General features: G+C 39.3%; 1 protein-coding gene across 1 annotated transcript in view; it reads right to left on the reverse strand.

The window, feature by feature from the left end:
- The window catches only part of LOC150077189 (solute carrier organic anion transporter family member 74D-like), a 52711-nt gene that overhangs the window by 18619 nt on the left and 8500 nt on the right, over window positions 1-25592 (reverse strand). Inside the window, exon 2 of the mRNA XM_090385806.1 lies at window positions 7265-7351. Within this exon, the coding sequence (XP_090241932.1) occupies window positions 7265-7351 (87 nt within the window). The remainder of the gene's footprint in view (window positions 1-7264; window positions 7352-25592) is intronic.

The following is a 25592-nucleotide window of genomic DNA, read 5'->3' on the forward strand; positions in this document are numbered from 1 at the left end:
ACCCTATTCAAATAGCAAATATATAGCACATGTTGATGACGTATCATTGTAGACATTTCTAGATTATTTCAGTTTATATAGAAGCCTGTGTATTAGCAAAATATAATGCAGGCAATGGTGCGTTAGCTCTCAGTTGCAGCTGTTGGCCCATCTCTTAACACTTTATCACTATCTTAGGAGTACGCTTCACTAATCGTCCAATGGTAGCTACTAAGGGCAGCCGTAGCCTAGTGGTCAGGCGCGCGGGTGCCTAAGTACACGTGCCTTGAGTGACCGGGGTTCAAGCCCGTGACTACTGAATACGGTGCTGTTTCTTGTATTCTGTCTATCTTGTGAACTCCTCTGACCGTTTGGTCGTCCCGGAGTATAAACAGAAAATTTATTTAAGAGATGAAAGCTTGGAAGGTAATTCACGGACATCTGCCAGTTGAGGCAAATAAAGCCAAATTCAGGAGATACACCAACGCCATCTGTGCATATTGTGGAGTCCGTGAGGCGGTAGAGCTTTTTAAATTTTGTTTTCTTGTCCAGTCATGCAACGAGTTTGGATAAGCGTACACAAAGGTATGGGTAGAGCAAGATTAACAAGAAACGAAGGCTGTTTTTGCAATTTGCTGCTTTCTAGTGCCACGCTTATTTATTATTTGTTATTAATGAGACAAAATATCAGGCTTGGAAAGTGAGAAAAAGCAAAACGCGTGGAGCCCCAACTGAAGTATCAAAATATGTGCTTCGCTCAATGCATGCTGCAATAAAGCGTTTTCTTCTAATAGAGTTAGAAAAACTTGAAGAACAGAGGTTCAGGCAACAATGGCTGTCCACCATTGCTATGTTATCTAGTGGAACATGACATTTCTTTGCATGGTAAGATTTAGTTTAGTGTTGACGGCAAGTACTAATTTAAGTCTGTCTTAGCCTAGCTTGGTTTTAAAATGAAGAGAGAACAAGCTAACTGAAGGCAACTCATCTCATCCTGATACAGCAGAGATGTGCTTTGGAAAGACCCTCTTTAAATCTAAGGCAGTGCATCCAGTTGACATTTGTGGACAGTGCAATGTTGAGTCAGTTTGGTGTGGAAGGACTAGGAAAATAAAAAATTAGGGTAGGAGTGTGTTATAGGGCTAATGGCTCTGATGAGTACAACGAACAATACAGAGAACTGGAATGAGCCAGTAAATCAGAATGTCCTGTAATTGGGGATTTTAACTTTAGGCAAACGCAAACCCTTTGCTATTTTAGAACCTACAGAACTGGACACTCGCGAGACTTTTGTGGTTTTCTTGGATGATTATTTTCTACAGCAGTATGTTTGAGAGGCAACCAGAGTGAGTAATTCAAAGAAGTAATCTTGAAGACTACTAGGCTTTTCGTTTCAACTGAGAAAAGTGTTCAATATTTAGGCCTAAATGGCTGTCAGATAAACTAATGAGATTCGTGGTATAGAAGAAAAATGCATGGATACATATAAATTATCAGGTGATACAGAAGACTAGGTAGATATAAGCTAGTTTGTAATCAAGTCACAAAGAAGAATTCTTTGTGACTATTTTGTATGCAATACATATAAAATACCCACGCAGTACCCCATACCCTGCACAAAGACCACTGTACGAATTGGAGCATTATGGTTTACAGGCGACTAGGAAAGACTTCTAGCAAAGACTTCTTTACTTATGTAAACTCTAGAAGGAAGGCGATGAATGAGATTGGTCCACTTGATATGGATGGTTCGACTGTTGATGATCCTGCGCAGGTATCTGACAAACTGAATGATTGTTTTACATCTACATTCACACAGGAGTTATTATGGAGGGGTATGCCAGAAGTTTATCGAACTCTAACAGGGAGCTAAAGGATATTGTAATAACTGTGATCGAAGAAGTTGAAGTTAAACATAAGTAAGGCACCATGAGGTGGATAGAATCTATTCAGTTATATTAAGAGGCAGAAAAGGAAATAAGCAAATCCTTGGCCATAATTATGAGAGAATCCTTGGATTCAGGGGAGTTCCCCACGGACTGGAGATGTGCAAATGTATCCGCAGTTCACAAAGGGACATCTAAGGGTGACACGACTAATTACAGACCTGTTAGTTCAACTTCTGTTCTGGAGAAAATAATGTAGCCACTGGTTAAAGAACCATTGCACGATCATCTAGACAAGACTACCGTTATAGTTCAGACAGACCATGGGTTTGTTAAGTGTTAGTTCTGTTTGACTAAATTTGATTGGATACTATGATGTGGTTAGAAAGGAACTGAATGCAAAAAAAAATATTTTGATATATATTTGGATTTCGGGAAAGCTTTTAATGCTCTTGCACGTGGAAGACTGCTGTACAAATTTGAGCATTATGGCATTAAGGGAAAGTTGCTGCTATGGATAAAATGATGTTTGAGTGGGAGAAGACAGTGGTAATAGTGTTGGGCCCATTGTTGTTTTGTTTATTTATCAATGATATTGATGAAGGTATAGCAGACTTAATGTCTAAGTTTTCAGACGATACGAACGATTGGCAGGATTGCTAATGACAGTACGCTACTGCAACAAGATCTAGAAAAATTGTTCAGATGGGCTGAGAGGTGGAAACTGAAGTTTAACATTGACAAATGCAAAGTACTGCTTATGGATAGCAGTAACCCCAGAGCATTGGAGAAAAACACTTTGGGGCATTGTGCAGTCAGATACGAATGAGCAGTGCAGACAGGCTGCCAGGGCAGCTCACGGGTTATTATCAGTAATATACTGAATTTTGCTATCAGGGATAAATAGCTGATTGTACCCTTGTATAAGGCAATGGTGACCATACCTTGAGTACTGCATATAAGTCTGAGGGCCTCATTTTAGGAGGGATGTAGAGCTGCTGGAACAAGTACAGAGAAGGGCGGCGAGATTGGCGAGGGGAAAAAAAGGATTGCTCTTAGGAAGAAAGGCTTAAGTTCTGAAAATTACAGCATCTGGGGACTAGGCACCTGCGAGGTGATCTGATTGAGGTGTATAAGGCCTTGAATGGTTTGAGCAAGCTCAGTGATGATTACGCACCCGAGAGGGATGTTAATTCAAATTGAGGAAATACCGTGCAGAAATTTGCATTAGCCAGCGGGTGGGTGATTGCTGGAACACATTTCTTACGATCGTTGTGGCAGTTGATGCTTAAATAAATAAATAAATTCAAGGAAGAATTGGCAAACTCTTGGAGCGAATGGATTGTGGTGAAATGGGGAAGTTTTTCTTTCAGATGCTGTAGAAGCTTGCTTTTTTGCATTATATGCATCTTCTAATGCTAGAATCAGTCTGTGGATTTAAAGAGGTGGAGGACCTTTGAATCCATGCAGGGAAGGCTGACTCCAGGTGGCTGCCAATCTGGTAGTCTCATGGACTGGGTCCTCGACAAAGTGAGTCTGACCGTTAGTTTAATGTTAGTAATGGCAAACGATGCAAGAAAGCAAGCTTAGAGTTCAGTCAAAAAAAACAAACTGCCCAACTCACTCATCCACCCCTCCAATAATTTATCTAATTCTTCCTTGAATGTATTGAAACTTACAGAACAACAGATTGTTGTGGTTTTTGTTGGAACAAACGTCCCGCGGTCGTTGTGGAAGTTGATGCTTCAATAAATTAAAGTAAGAATTGGACAAACTCTTGGAGCGAATGGAGGGGTGAAATGGGAAGTTTTTTTTTTTTTTTTTCCCTTGGCTGGTGCTGTAAAAGCTTGCTTTCTTGCATTATATGCCTCTTCTAATGCTAAAATCTGTCTGTTGAATTAAAGGGGTGGAGGACCTTTGAATCCATGCAGGGAAGGCTGACTCCAGGTGGCTGCTAATCTGGTAGTCTCATGGACTGGGTCCTCGACAAAGTGAGTGCGAGTCTGATGACCGTTAATTTAGCATTAGTAGCGACAAATGATGCAAGAAAGTAAGCTTAGAGTACCAGCGAAAAAAACAAAACAAAACTGCTCACCTCATCCGTCCATCCCCTCCAATAATTTATCTAATTTTTCCTTAAATTTATTCAGACTTCGAGGTGGATAGTTGTTTCAACAATAAATCACCCACTAACTGAAAGCAAACGCTTGCACAGCTGCCCTGCAAACATCCTTCAATTTGAATTCCTGCACTTTCATAGTCTCAAGTGGAAGAAAGCCACTACAATTTAGTTGATAGCATTCTCCTTGCGGGTACCTAGTCTTCACATACTGCGATTTTCAGAACTGAAGCCCTTTCTTGGTAAGAGCATCCTTTTGTTCCTTTCACCAATCTGATTGCCCTTGTACGCGTTCCAGCAGATCTACATTCTTCCTAAATTGAAGCCTCCAGACTTGTATACAATACTCAAGATCTAGCCTAACCATCACCTTGTACAAAATGAGAATAACCTCCTTATCCCACTAGCAAAATTCCTGTGTATCATTGACAAAATCCAGTGAACTGTTTTCCTGGCAGCTTGTCTCCACTGCTTGAACTTCTGACTGCGCAGTTCCCCCAGGTCTTTCATTTTCCACTACGCTTAGTGTTGATATTCCCACACTGTTGATATTTTAATCAGAGATTACTGCTATGAAGTACCATGCATTTGCCAATGTTAAAGTTCAACTGCCATTTCTCAGCTCCTAATTTTCTACATCTTGTTTCAGTAGCTTATCTTGATTTCTGTCATTAACCACCTGCTAACCTTTGTATCATATACACACTTAGACATTAAGCCTGATATACCTTTATTAATATCATTAATGAATATAGAAAACAATGGTCCTAACACTGAACCATGGGGAACCACTAATAACATTAACTAGTATAAGAAGAGCAGTGCCCATTAATCTTTCCCGGTCTTCTCCCACTCAGCCATTTATTTATCCATATCAGGATTTTGCCGTTAATGCCATGCTTCAATTTGTACAGTAGTCTTTTATGTGCAACAGTATAAACATTAATTGCATTCCTAGATCGTCCTGCATTATTTCTTCAACCAAGAGAATCCATTATTTTCTCTGAAACAGAAGTTATGCTAATATTGCTGTAATTACTCATATTTCCGTTTGATTTCCCTTTGTGAATTGTGGATGCATTTGCACATCATTTATCACAAAATCATTCAGCTCTATATTTAGAGTTTGATAGAATTCTGTATCCTCCCTAAAGAATACTTCTTGCGTGAGTGCAGATGCAAAATACTTATTCAGTTTGTCACCTTCCTGAGCAGGGTAATCAACAGTTAAACCATTGAGGTTAAGGGTCCAATGTGATTCAAACTCGTCTACTATTAAATAAGCGTGGAAGTCTGCCAGTGAGTTCTCGTAATCTGCATTAGCATGCCTAACCTCTTTTGTGACTTGATTACAGATTAGTCTCTATCTACCATAGGCTTTTGTATCACCTGATAATGTATATGCATCCCACACATTTTTCATCTCTGACACAAGTCTCAGCAGTTCTTCCTTCTGACATTCATTTGGGGCTAAGCCTTGAAGAATATTTCTTAGTTGGTATGAAACCCAATAGCTTCTATGAATTACTTCCCTGAAAAATTCTACATGCTTCCCATGTAGAATTTACTTTTGGTAAACAGTTGGTCCTATTACATAGAATTTTAGAAACTGTCTGTAATCTCCTTTACGAAAGCAAAAGCCTCTCCCTTGACAGCAGGATAATTGTCCCTTTCTGTTTTCGTCGGTCTATAATTCTTTTATTATTTTCTTCTATATTTTCTATTGTCTCATATGTAATGCGATAGGGATGTGGAAAAAGACCTTGCTTATCCTTTACCCATACTGACGAAGTTGAGACTTCCAGCGCGTAATCATGGAGTGCCACACAAGTAGTCGGTTTGTACGTCACATGGCCAGGGCACTGAAGGTCCCTGGGTTGACGATTGGTGATGTAATCTGCAAATGGATGCCAATTGGTGCTCAAGCCATGACGAAACTATCTCCCAAACTGACTGAACAACTTTCCGCTCGGAGTGCAGGCACACACACACACACACACAGCGAGACGATTGGGACCTATCAGTACAAGTACAGTGCCCAGGACACTGCATGGTATGGTTTCCTGGTCGTGCATCCGTCCACAAGCTACTAACCACCCTCTCTAATGACAGACGCTATCTAGCTTGGATTAAGGCCTGCCATCCTTGGACCATAGAGCAACGGAAAGCTGAGATTTGGAGTGACGTTACATGATCTGACCATTGTGCCTGGATGTAGTGGATGCTGTGAGAAAGCTATTCATAGGACTGTACCGTACCAACAATAAAATTTGGCGGAGTAGGTGTAATGGCCTTCGGCTGTTTTTTCATGGTTTGGCCTAGGATAATTGGTTGTTTTGAACAAAACCAGCAATTATCTAGATGTTCTGAACAATAATGCGTTGTGGCAGCACGTCGGGGAAGTCCCATACCTTCAGTATACTATGGGGGATTACGCCCCATAGTATACTGCTTACGTTTTGTTTGACTGGTTTGTGGATATGAGCGCCGAAAAGATGAACAGTCCAGACCAGAGCCCTAAATTCAATCCTATACAGATCCTCTGGGATGAGATGGATCATCAGGTGCGTGTGGGAAAAGACTGTCCAAAAATCAGCTGAACTGGTCGCTGCTTGGAAGGCCGAATGGCGGAAAATATTGGAGGACATTTTCATATGCTTTCAAGAATTGGCCAATTAGGTTTGATATTACAACATGCAGTGACATAGGGTAATTTAAAATAGTCTTCCAGATTTGAAGCTTATTTTAAATTTGTGATCAAACTACTTGCGGTACACCATTGAAGAACAAATTTACATTTAAGAAGGATATTATAAAGGTTTTTTTATTGTTTTTTTCAAACTACTGAAGGTCAATCGCTGTTTATCTTGTGAGAAACTGGTAGTACTCGGTGTTCAAGATGGTGTCTCAAACGAGAAAGCGACTTTTGTATTTGCATTGGTACCCACTGAATATCCTTAACATTTCGGATTGCGGCTGGTGCTTCAGCTGTGCGTGTGTTTTCAAGTGCTAAAACCATGAGAAATCAGTGTATATTCTTTGCTTGTTTATTTGCCGGAAAAAAAAACTTCAGATGTTGTAAGACAGATTGTATGTTTTGGTTTCGATGGTCCCTACTTGATTTTCACAACGTTCAAGGACAAGAAATTCTCTCCGATTGCTGAATCAAGTGTGGACGAACTATTCCTTGACCAAAAAAGGACAATTTAAAAATTGCAGAATTTAACTTTGATTATTTAAATTAAGTATTAAAAGGAAACTTTCGCTGTTTGGTACTTACTAGTGGGATCCTCATAGTACGAAAGACAAAATGAACTTAGTAGAAATCCAAATGTTGGGCCGAGTAACCTTAATGCATGGAGAGTACCTGGAACACAATATAACATTATTAGTATCTGTCTTAACTAGCCCTTCTTATAAAAGGGAAGATCATTAAATAACTAGAATTTACTTCTACTCTGCAAATTTATAGTATCGCTGGATTGTAATAAAACTAGGTACATAGTGGCATGCTACATGTTACTACTTTCAACTTATTGACCAGCAGTGCCCCATTTCTCCCTGTAGGCTTTGGTTTACCTTCAGTATAATTATGATAGATCCCAAATTCGATTCCCACTTTGAAAACTCAGTTGGGGATGTGTCGGTTCAAAAGAATCGCCTTCATTGGATAGCAATTACTCTTTCCGAATATTTCAGCCTTTATTCACTCCCCTCCAGTTATGTGCACTATTGTGAAACAGAATTGAACTCGAATGGCTCCTTCGTGGTCTGAAATGAGGGTTGCCACGACTTTACTTGCTGTTGGAATAGTTTTGAAAATCTTAGATTTAAAGTCTTGTCTCTACGGGTTTAGTTGACAAACAAGTCACTGGGGTGAGCCACTAGTCATTTGTCGAGCAGCAGTAATTCCAGCGAGTGTTTATGCGTGTAGTGTATTTTTTATTAGTTGGCAAGTAGATGCGATAAAACCGATCGATACGTTCGGATTTAAAAATGTTTGTTGTTTATATGATGATCTTTTGCATGTTCTTTAAGAACAGATGAATAAACTCTTAGGAAATAGATATTAAGATCTGTACTTGGAGGTTGTGCTTTGTTTCATAAAAAACCGTATCCTAATGATACCTTCAATAATACAAAATGCACTTCGTCTCCGAAGTTTTGATACTTTGTTTAACCACCATATATTCAAAACTTCTTGAATATATGGTTGTTCACGATATTGGCCTCGAATGTTACAACTTATCTTTGTAGGTAAAATTTTTTTTTTTTTGTTTGCCAATTAATTTCATTTTTACTTTCATTTATAATGTAAAACTCCTGGCCATGTCGCCGTGTTGAGTATTATTGTCTCTAGTACATGTCCTGTACTTATTAGCAATAAAGAATTTATTTATATATATCATGCGAAAAGCCTGAACCAACAATCGTTATTAATGTGAATTTAATGAGTGTTCACTTTTAAATACGAAATTAAATAATTGTATTTTCGCAAATGACTAACTGACATTGTAAATCATTATTATAAGCACAACGCTTATAATAATATATATATTATTATAAGCGTTGTGCTTATAATAATAATATATATATATATGAGAGAGAGAGACTAAGGACCCTGGGTGTGCCAAGGCCATACTTTTCAGATGTGAGCCCTTGGGGTTATATAATAATCAAATTCGTACTTGGGCATTTTCCCCCTTCCCTAACTATTCGTGGTCACCCGTATTTACTTTTGTATACTGGTAATTTCAAGATAATGAAAATGGCTTCCACTCTATTGAAGCCACAGTTGGACACAAAACAATTCTTTCTGTTAATTTCACAGAATTTCCAAGTCTAGTGTGTATGTATGTGAAACTACTAGTTAGCAGGCCAACCCCGTATTATATAACGAACAATTTCAATATAACACATCTTTCAAAAACCATATTAACATATGGTTTTTGAAAGACTTAAAAAAATATATCGGGTATACGCCGTATACCCTTTGGAATTCGATTAATATGCACAGTATACGCTCTGCTTTTCTTAATATTCATAGCATATACCTTCCGCTAATTTTATAAGTACAGCATATATATAGGTACACTGCATTCACGTAGACGGTAACTCGATGTCAGTATGGATAAACGTCGTGAGTTAACTGGCTTTGAAAGAGGAATCAGTGGATGCCCGACGCATAGGTCACTCTATCGCGGAGGCGGTACAGAAATTGCACTATCCCCGTTCGACAGTATCAAGAGTGTATCGGGATACGCCATTTCCGGAATAACATCTGATCGTCGACAGCGCTGTGGGCGGAGAAAAGTGGTGGATGAACGTGGCTGTCGACGTCTCTCGCATTTTTTCAGCCAACCGGAGAGCGATAGTGGCACAAATCACCGCCGACTTCAACGATGGAGGTGCTAAAAACGTCTCTAGCAACATTAGGCGATCATTAGCTGCAGTAGGTTATGGGAGCTGACAAGCTACCAGGGTCCCATTGCTAACACCAAGACAGGACTCTATGCCTCAACTGGACGAAAGAACATCGGCACTGGACATTGGATTGGAGACGGGTCTCCTGGTCCGATGAGTCCTCTTTCCAGTTATTTCGAGCGGAACGGAGAGTGCGTATCTGGCGGAAACCGCACGAATCTATGCAATTGTCATGTCAACAAGGAACTGTTAAGGCAGTTGGATGTTCGGCAATGGCCTGGGACGTGTTAAGCTGGCACACTTTGGGCCCTCTGGTACGTATAGACGCATCTTTAAACGGTCCAGCTTACTTGTCCATCCTTGCACACCATCCGCATGGATGGACCTTCATGGTCATCGTGCACCCACGATGACAGTGACAGTGCGTCTCCCCACGTAGCCTTGGTGACTCGAAAATTATTCGAAGACCTTTACACACTCTGGAACTGTGGAATGGCCCCTCCATTCACCGGACATGAACCCTATGGAGCATCTTTGTGATGCTGTGGAAAGGTCGTTCGAACTTTGGATCCCCCACCCAGGAATGAACAGAATTCTGGACAGCGGTGCAGCAAGCATGAATGGAAATACCTCTGGTTCACTTTCGTGAACTAGTGGGACTCAGTGCATCGTCATGTGACTGCCCTTATTTGGACGAAAGCTGTTCCTGCCTGTTATAAGGCAGGTATCCCAAATTTCTGTCTACTCGGTGTACTTCTCGGATTGCAGTGTTGATGGTGAGGTCTTGCATGTTTGGAGGAAACATGCTGTGGAATCTCTGTACCCAGAGTTTGATATTTGGACCTTGCATAGTGCTTGGTGAATTCTTGGATCGTATCATGGAGGAATCTTCCGTGATTGCATACGCCGATAATGTAGTCTTTTAATAAATGGTTTTTCTAGAAAAGACAGACAATCAGGCGAGTGCTTTGTTAGAAGATCTTTTTGAATTGGTGTCATACACACAAACTTAAGATTTACAAGATTAATCTGATACAATGCCGTTGAAAGGCCGGCTGAATTTGACTCAACCACCAGTTGTAAGGAATGGAGGTGTTTCCTTAAGATACATTAAGTGTGTTAGGTACCTGGGTGTGTGCCTGGAAGAGCATCTGTATAATGACTGAACACCTTAAGCAGAAAATAAAGTTATACGCTGTGCTCCGGCGAGTTGTAAGGGGTAAAATGGGGGATAAGGGTAGAACCCTCAATTTATTATAAAATGTGTGGTTGTACCCATGGTAACATATGCCGCCGGGGCATGGGGTAAATGTATTTATCTCGCAATTATCCAGAAGCATCTGCTTTCTGCTCAGAGGTTTGATCATGTAAGCATAACCCGGCCTTCTAGCCGACCTTTTGGTTGCTCGAGCAGGACTAATATATGATGTACGTAGCATCTCCACTGAGATGTTAGGTCGTGCCCGAAAGATGGGGCGGGTTGCGATCGGCAACTGTCAGTAACTGTGAAGAGGAGGATAAGTGATCAATTTATCACAATCTGATAAATTGATCATTTATCCACTTCTGGAGAAGGAAGGGAGACTTGTGTTCCTAACCTGTCTTAGCCGTAAACTTTAAGACCTTGGTTGCAGTTTGGTCTGCCTGCCTGCCTGTTTCCTATTGACGGGGCATGGCTTAAACTTGGTCTAGGTTGTCTGTCTCACTCCTGATTCAGGTTTGCGTCGTTGCGGAGCAATGGAAACAGGACTTCATGTCATGCTTCACTGTCCGGATTATGTGGACTTGATGCACCATTGACAGAGAGACACACATACTTGATAATGATAATCTGAATGTCTTATTTTATTATTATTATTTTTTTTTTATGAAAACCCCAAACACGAAAGGTATCAAAACCTAGTACTTAGTACCATGCATGGGTTGAAGGAGAAGTATGGGGGGGGATGCCGGAAATTTTGCTCTAGAGACTAAACATGGGTTTCACAAGCCTTCAATAAGCAAAGTGGTGGTATTTCACCGGTTGATGAAAGTAATCTTTTTTAGTAATAGAGCCTATTTTACTGCTTTATATATGATGATAGTGTTTTTAGAAGGTGAAGAGCTTATAGATAGTAGTTTACCTACCTCCCAGTGGTAGGGACGTCAACTCAAGCTATTGGGTAACAGGATTTGTTATTCATTAAGCAACAGGCTGAAAGGTCGAGTTCATGTTATTTAAATATTTAATAACTTGTTAATTTAGTTTGCCTCATAAGATCATTCAAAAACGTTTAAAGTTTAAATTGTGGATGTTTTGAATTTTGTGCATATGGGCCCCGGCCCTGGTGGCACGCAAAAAGGATAAAGTTTAACTAACATGACCTTATGTGGTCGTCCCGGAGTAGAAGCAGAAAATTAATGAATATTTTTGCCAATGCGTGGACAATATAAAATTGCACGAGTCTAATTCAGATATGGACTACAAGTAAGACAGTGTTTGGGGAAAGCGCGCAACCAGCAGTTTCGCACAAATGCACCATAAGTACTCTTGTGAAGTATACAGTACTCAGTAAAAATCCAGACAGATGTATTGTGTGTAGTATGTGAGAAGTATTATGTTGGGTTCTGTTGTTGTGGTCTGGCCTTTGGCCGCAGGCTCCCTAATGGGACCCCACGTTGCCGTACACACCGCTAAGAGGTAAGCCAGGCTGCCCATTATACTCTGGCAGGTTGTCACTTGTCATACAAGTAAGATAAATGACAACCATATAACTTCATCCGCTATTTTCCCGAAGGCAGGGATTTGGACAGAGTACAATGTGAATTGCATTGTATATCCGCTAAGAGTCTAGTAGAAGGTTAAGTAATCTTTCACTGATGAAGATGTGTCGAATTCGCCTAGAATCTACTCACGGACACAAGGCATTAGATGTAAACAAACAAAAGCGCACGACCATTACATTTTCACTTGTTGGAACCACATTGAAATGAAAGCTTAAATGGTACCTCAACGCGGCAATGGGTTTTGAATTTTCTTCAGAGTTCACTTCTGGTTACACGCAGTCTCCTTTCGCTGAATTTTCAAAATAGGTTCTTCTGCCCGTGAGGAACGTTGTGTGTACACAAAGTTGGTGGAAGAGAAGTTTTAAAATGTATTGGGGCTTCACTTTCCTTGTTGGGTTGATTAACCATATGAAATCGTCACCGGATGTCTTCGGGATGATCTCAGGTGCTGCTGCCCATCCACGGTCCAGTAAACGTATGAGCTAATTTAAGAATGAAAATTAATAAGTTTCCAGTATTAATTTTTTCTCGAAGAAAACCTTCGAACTGGAGAAACTATAAATTCTTTATTCTAATTTTGTTTTTTAAGCGAGCCATAATTTATAAAAAAAAACAAAGCAATAGCGTTCCTTTTCATATCCTAGTTATTGCTCTCTCATACGTAAATCATCAGGAGAGAGAGCCAATGTTTTTTTGGGATGAAAAACAAAATTCAGGCGAATCTTACTCATTTTCCCTGAGATTGGTTAATTGCATCCACCGACTGAAGATGCCTCTAAGAATTCCTCCTGTGTGTGACGAGATTCGAATCTTGACCTCTCCAAACAAGTAGCTGACCCAAGTTACTGTCATGGAGGACTTCACTTTTGTGTGGTTATCGAAAATACGTTTTCGATTGTATGGAGCTTGAAAAGGAATTTTTATTGAATATTGCATAAGAGAACTTATTTTATTAGATGCACGGTTAAAGAGTAAATAGGGCAGTCACTCATGGGCTCCCAGAAATAGAGGGATCTCATAACTTTCATGATAATTATGATATTTAAATTCGAAGACAATTTTGAGAATTATTCATGTTTAATTCATGGCCATAATAGAGATCGTATAAAAATAGGACATGCCTTCAATAACTTTATCAATTTTTAAATATGTAAACGAATTAAAAGTAAATAAGCTTGAATTACTGGAAGTTGTAATTTTATTACAATAAAATTAATAACATCTCTGACCAAGCTGGTTCTGTCCTTTCTATGATCTTCATACGTCTCCAGGAAGGAGACGAGCAGCTTCCTCTGATTTGAATAGCGACAATATCTTTTCCTTTCGAAGCATACTTCATTTCCTGTTTACATCGGTTGGTTTCAAGACATCTGATTAATTTAGTTTTTATGCAAGTCGTAGGAATGACTAAGCGGCGTTATTCAGTTGGCTGAGCGCCCATCTGACAAGCATCGCAGAGAAGTCATTCCAGTTATCCTGATGTACCTGGTAGCAAGTGTAATCTCAGTGAAGAGAGCAAAACAGAAACCAATCCAAAAATAATGATACCACCTCCAGTTGATGTCTCAAGAATTTAGGCATGTTACTAACTTAGACTATATAAATTAGACTATATGATGGGAGATTGACTGGAACTTGTGGTGGGTCACTTGCAGACTAGCAAGACTTGTGGATATTTATTGGATGGCTGTTTCTACAGTAGTATGTTAGTGGCGACAAGAGGGAGTAATAGTTCTTGATCTGATTTTCAGCAGCAGCAGTGAATATTCATACATTAATGTATGATTGGCAGTGATTGGTATCAACTAGCCTGTAATCAAGTCACAAAGGAGGTTAGTCGAGCAAAGACAGCGATATCTTTAGCAAGGATGCGAAAAAATAAAAAAAACACCAGCAAACACTTGTTTACTATTGTAAACCCTAGAAGAAAGGGGAGGAATCAGTTTGGTCTACTTGATATTAATAGTTCGACTGTTGATAAGCTTGCTCAGTTGCTAACAAACTGGATAAGTATTTTGCATTTACTCTAACACATGAGGACTTCTTTAGGGAAGTGGAGGCCGGACGTTCATCGAACTCTAACAGTGCGCTGAATGATTTTTGTAATAACTGAGAGGGAAGAGAGAAATTGAAGTTAAACATAAGGAAGGCACCCCGGGTGAATGGAATCTATCCAATTATATTAAGGGAGGCAGCGAACAAAGTAAGCAAACCCTTAGCCATAATTATGAGGGAATCTTTGGATTTAGGGGAGTTCCCCCGTAAACTGCAGATGTGAAAATGTATCCCCAATTACAGAACCAAACATAGATAACTTTTCTGTTTGTACTCCGGGACGACCACACGTTCAGAGGAGTTCACAAGATAGAGAAAATACAAGAAACAGCACCGTATTTAGCATACACGGGCTTGAACCCCGGTCACTCGAGGCACGTGTACTTAAGCACCCTTTGCTTGACCACTCGGCTACGGCGGCCTGATATACATCTCCTATACCACACACATTACTTTTGCTTTGCTTTTACAGAGTAATGTATACTTCACAAGAGTACTTATGGTGCAGTTGTGGGAAACCACCGGTGGCGCCTCCTCCCCAAACACTATGTATCGCCAATTCACAAAGGGGATCAAAGAGCGACACGAGTACTTACAGACCTGTTAGTTCAACTTCTGTTCCAGAAAAAGTAATGAGGGATCGTCTAGACAAGATTGCAGTCTTTTCTTGTCTGGCCAATTTTGATTGGATGCTACGATGTGGTCACAAAGGAATTGAATGCAAAAAATAATTTTGATATCATATATTTGGATTTTGGGAAAGCTTCTGATATTGTTGCACATGGAAGACTGTCTAGAAATTGGAGCAGTATAGAATTAAGGGCAAGTTGCTGCTATGGATAAAGGGATGTGCTAAAGACAGTGGTTATTAATGGTTTCACCCAAGGTTCAGCGTTGGGTCTCTGTTTTCTGTATGTATCAATGATATTTAAGAAAGAATATGAGGGTGAAGAGGCCTCTTGTTCCGGGTTCCATAATGATATATATATATATATATATATATATATATATATATATTGTCCGTCCGGAAAACAGTAACTAAGTCTAAGAACTAATAAATAAGAAAAAACAAGTACTAAAATGGATTGAGCACAAGCTTTCGAGACTACGAATCTCTTACTCAGCTATAAAATACATAAATACGTTACATATGGAATCAAGAATGTGCAGAGCGTGGTCATGCCAGACAAAGTGTGCACGAGGTTTGTGCACGAACCTCTAAAAATAAAACTACTTTCTTTTAAGGTAGGTAGCACTAGTAAGTAAATTGACCCGTTCTGTAAAATAATAAAACTATTCGGAATTTTTATATTTCCCCCTTTTTCTGCACACCTAGGAAGGAAATATCTTCAATTTGAGACCAAATCGGTTAGGCCTATCGTACGCAATGGCTACAGCTAACTGTACCCGTTGCGAAAATTTTCACAATTGGTTAGTTTTTCTCTAACTGAAGATTCTAAAGAAATGTAGTACTCATGGGTATCAATATATACGTGTATAAGTATTCAGGATCAGTCTTTCAGAACGACCCTGAATACATTTGCAGAAACACGAAAAGGCGTGTTTCTTCTTTGCAGCAAGGTACATTCAACACGACCAGTCAGAGTAGCATGGTGGTAGACACGTCTTATGCTGTCTGACTGACATACTTCTAAATTACTTAAATTAAATAACCTAAAAAAAACTCTAAATTGATAACGGTAAAATGAGTTCTGAACGTATTAAACATAACGAATGGCAATGAGTATCGGCTCGCGTGCGCAACGTGGGGACATATAGTGAGCAGTGAAATGGAATCCTAACGATTACTTATTTCTTTTTAGGTAGGCTATTTCGCAATTGGTTGCAGAGTTGTTTATTATTTATTTTATTATTATTATTTTGGAACAAAGGACACTATTGTGCGAACGTGCTAATTATAATCAGAAAAAAAAATGCTTTATCAACTTAGACAACTGTTTGTTTAACGAGGTTAAACAAACAGGAGGTTTAACGAGGTTTAACAAACATCGTTAAACCTCCTGTGGCTCCGTCTATGCAGTGAATGTTGAACTAATCTCGTTTGTACTAAAAAAATTGGCCCGTTCCGTAAAATAAAACTATTCGGAAATTTTTAAAATTCACAACTTTCTGCACACCTAGGAAGAAATCTTCAATTTGAAACCACTTACAGTCCGACCCGTTAAGCATATCGTTCACACTGACTGTCAAAAGAAAACGCCTTCAGTATTAAATATTTATGCTGACGTGTATTTTAATCCCATTTTTTATATGCACTCAGTGATCACTGACTTATAAGCTACCTAATACTTTGTTGAGCAACCATTCACACGAATAACAGACTCTATTCGCCCAGGCATTGATTCCACTAGATATCTGAATACGTTCGTAGGGATCTGCAGCCATGCTGCCTGCAAGGCTTTCCAGGGTCCAAATAGATGGTTGCGTGGCCTTACACTTCACTTATTGTTCCCAAACATCTTACAGGTGTTGAATTGGATTGAGGTCAGACGAATTTGGAGGCCCATCAAGATGGATGATATCTTCACGGCGCACAATCTTGGAAGAGGGAATCTCTTCCAAGATTCCCTTTCTGTCGGAAAAAATACAACGTGGCAAGATACACGTGGTCTCCTAAGAGCTGGCGGTAGACCTCACCAGTGAAATGTTTTCCCATAAGCACCGGGGGGGGGTTCTAGTTCTTGCCAGCAAAACGTGCCCCATGTTAAGCAACCACCGCCACCTGCTTGGAGAGTGGCACTGTGCACGATGGATCCATGGACTCTTGTTCCTTACGCCACACACGAAGGCATCCGTCGGCTTATTGCACCAGGTGTTTGGATCATCCGACCAGCACATTTGTTACCAGTCCTCCGTGTTTACAACATTTGTTGTTGAGCCCCATACGCCTGAGTATGAAGAACGTTTATTTTTTACTGAACATGTGCGTTATCTAAAAGAAAAAATAAGTACTCTTTATGCGAAGCTCCGGAGGGTAATAAGAGTTGACTGGGGAATTAAAGGAAGATCAGTAAATTTATTATATGAATGTTTATTTATCCCTATAGTCACATATGCCTCTGGAGCTTGGGTACATAGGGTACCGATTAAGATAATTCAAAAATATTTATTGCAAGCTCAGATTTGCTCTGCTTGCGATTACTAGAGCGTGTCGAACGGTCTCGACAGAGGCTTTGCAGGTTATCTCTGGGAGAGTCCCTGCCCAGTATATTGTCCTTTTGTCTGGATTATTATATTTTACGAAAAGAAATATAAGGAAAATATACTTTGGAATATCTTCATGTCCTGATTTAAATAAAATTTATACTAAATTTGATATTAAATTAGAAAAAATCAGGATAACTCAAGAAATAATGCAGATATGGCAAATGCAATGGAATAGTTCAGACAAGGGTCGTCAGACGTATCAGTTTTTACCAAAGGTAGATATAGTAAATAAAAGTAAGGTTTGGCTGCAATTTGGTTTGCATGCCACCTTTCTATTGACTGGTCATGGGCTCTCTCTAAGATTATTTCAGCTTGGGTTGAGAGATGATGGCTTATGTAGTTGTGGGCAAAATGAGACTTCAGAACACATTATGTTGTATTGTGTAAATTATACACAATATAGATTAGAACTAGATCTGTCTCTGGGAACTTTGGAGAAGGAGACCTTTCATATCATGTTCGCAGATAAAAGAATGTTTGCATATTTTAATAAATATGTGGAAAAGGTCTTTACTAAAAGGAATATGCTAGATAGTAGAAGCCTGCCTCCTCGAGGAAGGGATGGAAACTCTCCTCATTAAAATATATAGATACGTCAAGATTTTTCTTATGAGAGGCTAAGTGGCAAAATGATATGGATATAGATAGTATGTTTAAATTATGTTACTTGTTGCGTTACCGTGTTTTCTTAATTAGAGTAAATTGAATTCTATAAGACTCTGAAATAATATTCCCTTTAAGACATAAACCATGGATGGGCTTAGGCCCAGGGAATGGTATGTTTTTAAAGGAGATTTAAATGGGAAATGGAATATGCCTGAGTATGCAGTGCATCATTTGGAACGTTGTTCTTGCATTCCCCATATTGTATTGTGATGTCAGTTGCCGCACAGTGACCTGTCCTTGAGCCTGTACAGCACACTGCGCTCACCACAAACATCCACTTTGCATAATGCTTTACTGTTTGTTGGCAGGATGTAGTTTGACCCGTTCGACACCATTTGTACACTTTTAGCACAGTGGGCTGGAAGCAACCGACAGGACGTGTCATTTCCGACATGAAAGCACTTTTCGCACGAGCTTCCACAATCATGCCCTTTTAAAACTAGCAAAGATATCACGTAAGTGATATCTTTGCTAGTTTTCTTATCTTATGAAATTTGATATCTTATGAAACACAGCAAAGATATCACTTACGTGATATCTTTGCTGTGTTTCATAACTGATACTTTATCCCTTTGACTTGCAAGACCAGTTGCAGATTACCACTGCTCTATCGGATGAAGCTGTTCAACATCTTGTATTGCGAGCGATGTGGCATAGTCCATTATGGATGTGGTGTTCATAATTCTGATAGCTAAGCTGAGTGTAATTCCAGTCACTTAACTTGTTAGCGCCTGGTTTGTGACCAATGGGTGGTTAATTGCTGTAACGAACTTCCACTTGTCGTTGTGAAAGTTGATAGCTTAAATAAATTCATGGAGGAACTAGACAAACGTTTAGAGGGAATGGATGCGTGAAATTGTTTTTTTTAGCTGATGCTACATAAGCTCATGCGCTTGCTTTCACTACTACCACTACAACATTATTTTAAATCTTACCTGTCATTATGATTTAAATAATGACTTGTACATATACAGGTATGTGTTTAAACTACCAGTAATACAAAGACCATTAATGAGGCTTGAACGCGATGGGTGATGATAGGAATGATATTTATTATTTTATTTATTTTTGATGGAAACCGGATGCACAGGAGGTAAACTCGGTCGAATTTGATGGAGTTAAGATAGAAATTCACTTCAAATAATTGTGATGCTGAAACCTGTTTATCTTTCTTTATGATTGACGTATAGGTTAGCGCAGGTGCACCAGATTTATTCGTAGCCACATACCAAAGTACTGTAGTTAAATTAGCATCGTTTTAATTACCTTCACTACGAGTTGCCATGATATTGCACTACCTCGAATAAGTAACGCTTCGCCAATCAAGACTAATGTTACTTATTCTCGGCGGATACCACCACTCATGCGGCACTGTTTGTAAAATGGTATGGGATAAAAATTGTTATCCACATCTGTCCCTATTAGACCTAGGAACGCAAAAAGGTAGAGGAAAGTGATAGGCGAGGAAGAAATGCCGTCGAAAGAGGCAATTGCTCCTCAGTCATAAATCCGTCGAAGGGGCAACACGTCCCCATTAGGAAAGACTGTCACCTATCTCAGTAACTCGGGCAGCATTAAGCTCCAGCAGACTGCGCCGTTTTGAGGCTTATTGGCCTCTCTTCGGTGGGAGGGCAGGTATCTTGGTGTTGCAATAGTGACCACTCAGTTATGAAGTATAACTCCACAATATGAGAGATGCGTGATGGTGTGCAATCGAGAAGACTAATAGCATTTAAGGGCAATATTATGGCAATTCGTTGTGATGGTATTCACAATGAGATAATTAAAACGATGCCAATTTAACTACTTTGGTAGAGAGCTACGAATAAATCTGATGCACTTGCACTAACCTATACGTCAGACATACTACCACGTAGCGTTGGGGCGTTTTCTCTTAAATGCTATTAGTGTTTCTTTTTAATTTATTTATTGAGTTCTTTATAAGGTAATCAAATTTAATTTCGTGCAACATGAAGATACCCGATGAACTGTAAACTGGAACACTATAATGGAAACATTTGATGTGTCAAAACAAGAACTATAATAAATTTAATATTTAAGTATTTTTTCATAAACTTAAAAATTTGTGCAACAGTATATTCGGCACGTCTTGCTATTTGGAACAGAATTGCGGCGAACTGGGCCATCGAGAATTTCCCAGCGTTCTGGCGGATCAACCAACCCCTAGATTTCACCGCCTAATTTCTATCGAAGAGTAATTAGTCTTCTGAAGAATGGATATTTACGAGGTGGTATCAAACGTTCGTACCCTTATCTATAAATAATAGCCCTAGAAAGGTGAAACTTCACAGGAACTTTATCCTTTTCTATGTACTCCATGTATAGTAGCACATTTCTCCCATCTATGGATGAGTTGTTTAATGCCTTGATCATAGAAATCCGCACTTTTTGCCTGAAACCACGATTACACTTCATTGACTTCCTGAGCCTAATCAAAGCGGCATCCACGCAATAGCTTCTTCATTCTCGAAATAAGAAGTCTGATGGTGCTAGGTTAGGAGAATAGGATGGGTGTGCAGTAGCACAAATTCAACAGTTGGCGAGAACATTGCATTCGACAAAAGGCGTCAGCAATCTTGGAATCCATCGTGCGGAGATAATAGACATGTGCAGATGGTCATGTAAAATGCTGTGGGCAGACCGATAACCAATTCCCACTGCATCTCCGATGAAATGAATTGTCACACGACTGTCACTCGGCACCAACTGCTCAACCTTTGCAACCGTCTCACTGTTTAGATGTTGATGGCCTTCTTTCTCTTGGCTGGTCAAAGACACTTTGTACGACCTCACTGGAACTCCCGTTTTTACAGTGTCAGAGGAGAGACAATTCTGCCTATATACAGCTTTAATTTCTTCGTCAATTTCCTGAGCTTTTTTTTGCCCTGCAAATGTAGGAACTTGATCCCTGCTCGATACTCCACTTTGTCAACCATAGCGTCCTTCCTCAGATTTCGGGCTTCACCTCTGGTGTCCCAACACCTACGTTGATGAAATTTCACATGTTAATTATTGAATATGTAGACAACTTATATGAAAAACGGCATCTTCTTACTGATGTTTTATCTAAGTTAGGGTACGAACCTTTTGATATCCTCTCGTACAATGTTATTAGCTGTAGTGTTGTTCTCTTCATTTTCTTTCCAAACTGTCTTGGAGTATTGGGAGTTCAGTTTGTTTTGTTTTTTTATTTACGAAAAAGATCCATTTCGTATAATGCAAGTAACGGCAAATTATGCTTCTCACTCAGCTTTTTAAAGGTTTAATTTCTAAATGTTACCATTCCTAAAGGTAGTATAAGAGGAAAAAAGAATCGTTTACAGGCGAGAAATATCTTTTGTTTTTCTTTTACAGAAAATGCATTGCATTCTTACATCAAGAACATTCGAAGTGTTTCAAGACTGCCAACATGCTTCCTTATTGCAATGCTTCTATTGGAATGAGCAGCAGCCTTGAACGAAAGGTGCTGGAAGTCATGAAACAAGTAAATACATGGGCTGTGTTAGAGTAACTAAAAGTAAGAACAGGTGCATGTACAGTATACCAATGCTAGGAGTAGAGTAAATGAATTTGAAGTGTTAGTGGAGACATCACATGCCTACATTGTTGGGGTTTTAGAGACGTGGTGTCACTCAGATACAAGGTATGCAGAATTTAAATATGGGGAGTACAATGTATAGAGAAAGGATTGGAGGGTTATGCTCTTAGTTAAGAAGCACAGTCTAAGGCAGTGCATCCAGTTGACATGGATGGCGAATGCAATGTAGAGTCAGTTTGGTGTGACATAAGCACTGGAAAAGCAAAAATAGGAGCGTGTTATAGGCCTGATGGGTAGAACGAACAGCTGTACAGAGAAATAGTTGGCCAGTAAATCACAATGTCTTATGGGGATGTCGACTGGAACTTGTGGGTTGGTCATTTGCAGACTAGCAAGACTTTTGTGCACTTATTGGATGACTCTTTTCTACAGCAGTAGAAAGAGGCAACAAGAGGGAGTAATACTCTTGAGCCAGTTATCGGCAGTGATTATTCATTCCTTAATCTGAAGATGAAGGAACTACTAGGCGGCAGTGATCAGTGTATTGAATTGGATTTACTTAAAGATGTAACTACCATAAAGGGTAAAGGGCGGACTTTTTGCTTTCGTAAAGGTGACTACAGTGTGCTCAGACACCTTTTTACATTCTATGCAGTAGGACTAACTAATGATGTTAGCATCAGCAAATTCTAAATGGGAAGCGTTCAAGGAAGTACAATGGGAGTCAACTCCCATTATACTTCAATTATTCGTAATGCATGGATTTAGGATCAAAGCTTGCTTTTATTCCTTTGTCTTGTTGCAAGGTTCTTCCATCTTTAAGCAAGTCTTTGAAATAATTTCCATCTAGTCTGATTACATCTTACGTGGATGCCGTTTTTAATAGACGTAATCAAATTCTAATTTACGGGTTGACTTGCGCCATTGACTTATTGTTTTAGTCATGTGGCTGAAGCTTTGGAAGTCATATGCGGATCGAGAAAAGCCTTTTGAGTTCGAGAGATGAACGACATCAGAATCTTCAATAACGACAATCAATGGAATGCAGAGTTGAAATAGAGATTAAAATAATGAGTAGTGTATATTTACATATAAAATTGATTTCAAATAAAATAATAAAAGTAAGACGAATGAGAAAAGATAAACAGGAATAAAACACGGTAGCTTTTATTTTTTAGTATTGCTTTTCAATCTTAATAATTGAGGGCGTCCTGGGATGTCAAATGCTAGTGTTTTATTGCTGTTTATCCTTTATTTTATTTTCACCTTATTTTAAATTATTGGTTTTATTCTTAAATGCACACTATTATCTTTATTTCAACTGTATACTATATATACCCTTGGTTGGAGCTATTAAAGGCAATTCGAATGAGTCTGTTATCAACATTTTAACTTGGAGGAAATCTGGCTGCCATTAATTCCTTCTGGCATTAGCATTAATGAAAAGCACGCTGCCAAGTAAGCCAGAACAGTTTGGTATTGGTAAAATCTTTAAATAATCGAAATGGGTATCGATATGTTTCTTTCTTTTGAATTGTCAAACAACTTTAATGTTCCTTTATTTTATAATACAGTACTCCAGAAGAATCGAAAAGATGTTCCTTGTTCTAAAGGTAGTTTGTTGCCAGATCGAAAGCAGAGTGTTTTTTTTTTTTTTTTTTTTTCCTGTTTTTTTTCCTGTGATTTAGACGCCAGGATAAAAACTTAAGTTGAACAAAAAACTTTATTCAATACTATGCAAAGGTCCATTTTCATCAGAAAACAGAGGACAAGTCAGGAGTGCAATTGCTTATGAGACAATGTATTCGAAAACTGGATAGTTTTTTGAATAAAGTCTTGAAAAAGATTTAATATTTGCAGATGGAGTTCGTGTAATGACCGGTAAAGATTGATTTTTATAGGTCATTACACTGACTCCATCTGCTATTTTCATCGAGCTCTCGTTGCAAAATCGGTTCCTCCAAAGTTAATTCTTCTGACCTATTATGGAACATCTCTATGCTGTTTATCGAAACTCAATCTTTTTGGATAAAAACCTCATATAATCTTTTAGATGAAATCGGAGAGGTCGATTTTTCTGAATAGTACATGATGTGATAAATGAGGAAGTCTAAACTTTTTTTCCTTCTGGAGATAAATTCCTGGATAAACATCTATAACTGTTTGTTGTGCTAATGTTTTTCCTACTTTTTCTGACTGTTCTGTTCACTGACCTCAGATTTCAGCCACTAGAAACAAACTTGCAGTGTAAACATCCTACTGGTCGAAACAACAAATACATGTATTTATTTACATTCATTCCTAAGATAAGCTGAATAAACTTAGCAAATGCCGGAAGCAGACACATCAAGGAGACAGGACTATGGCAGGTGTCGAAAGACAATTTAAGTGAATTTAGAGATGTGTGTTTCTATTGGATGACTGATTTCCGCAGGGAAGTTTTTAGTACTAGGGTGAAAATCGGCAGTTTTAACCCTGCAGTAGCATCTTGTGATCTGACTGATCCTGTGAGGAAAATATTTACTGCTAATGACCTATTTGGGGATTGTTAGTTATTTATACTTCCGCACAGGTAGCATATTGATTATAATAATCGTCCTCCTCCACACAGGGTGGAAAAGTCAGTTTGAATCCAATCACTGACGCGGGGAACTTATGGGGGGGGATTTTCATTCCGTGGTTGAGTTAGTCGGGCTCAGGAGTGGACAGCAAGGTTTCCTCCCCCGGAAATTCGGTCTCTTTTTTTTGTTCATCAAAACATGCAAATCGACCAGAGAAGACGTAATTTGTGGACTACTCATGAGCAGATAAAAGCGTTCTCGGGTGGCTCTAATATTGAATTTTTTTTTCTTTGTACATTCTTACTGGCATCATTAATCTTGTATGTGCTACTGTTAGGACTAATTTAAATTACTATCACATCACAGGCCCAGTATTGAAGTTTCTGACATCCCTTCTTCAGAATAGAATCATCCAAATGTACATAGGAAAACAAAGGTATACTAGACAAATACAAACAGGCGTTCCACAAGGAGGAGTCCTGTCCGGAATTCTTTTCACTGCTATCATCTACCCACTAATACACAATAGAACAGATATGATATCATATGCAGATGATTTAAAGATCTTCACAAAAATAAAGTTGACCGATGAAGCCAAAAATGCCACAGTAACCATCAACAAGACTTTATCAGAAGTACGGCAGTACCTCACGAATTTTGACCTGCAAGTGAATCCTGAGAAATCTGCCATCATGGTATTCTCTCTTAAACCCATACCAACCATAATTCAGCCTGCGATTGACGGAGTCCCGATCCCCTGCGTTGAAAAGCAAAGAGATCTGGGTGTAATCTTCGACAGAAAATTACGATTCCATCATCATATAGACGAACTCTGTGCTAAATTCAACAAGAAACGGTGGGTTGCCAAGCAGCACTTGCTACACATTGACAACACAAACCTGATAAAAATGTATATCAGGATGATGGTTTTTGGAAGTATACTGTATGGAGTAGAGTTGTGGGGCTCAGCTGCAGACACCACAATTAAACCATTAAAAGCCGCTGAATACTGGCTCCTGAAGTGGGCAACCTGGAAGTGTCATCTCCCACCACAGCAGCGCACAACACCGATGGCCGACGCGCTGAATTTAACCAGGTTTTCAGCATTAATGCACGAGAGAAGACTCATCTTCACCGTAAAAATGATTTCCGGGAGAGTCTCAGCACCCAACGTTTGGGACACCGTGTGCTGGCGGATTCCCCAACCAGGTCTCCGCTCCACTCCCAAGCTTCTTGCTCTTCCTTCGAGACTACATTTGAAAGATCGGTTCCTCCCTTATCAGAAGCTCCACCTGGTTCAATCCTTGGATGCTGACTTATTTAAAATCATAGATGATAAAAAGTATAGA

The sequence above is a fragment of the Mastigoproctus giganteus genome, chromosome 12 (genome assembly GCF_048544385.1).
Source record: "Mastigoproctus giganteus isolate SK-2022 chromosome 12, ASM4854438v1, whole genome shotgun sequence".
Taxonomy (NCBI): domain Eukaryota; kingdom Metazoa; phylum Arthropoda; class Arachnida; order Uropygi; family Thelyphonidae; genus Mastigoproctus; species Mastigoproctus giganteus.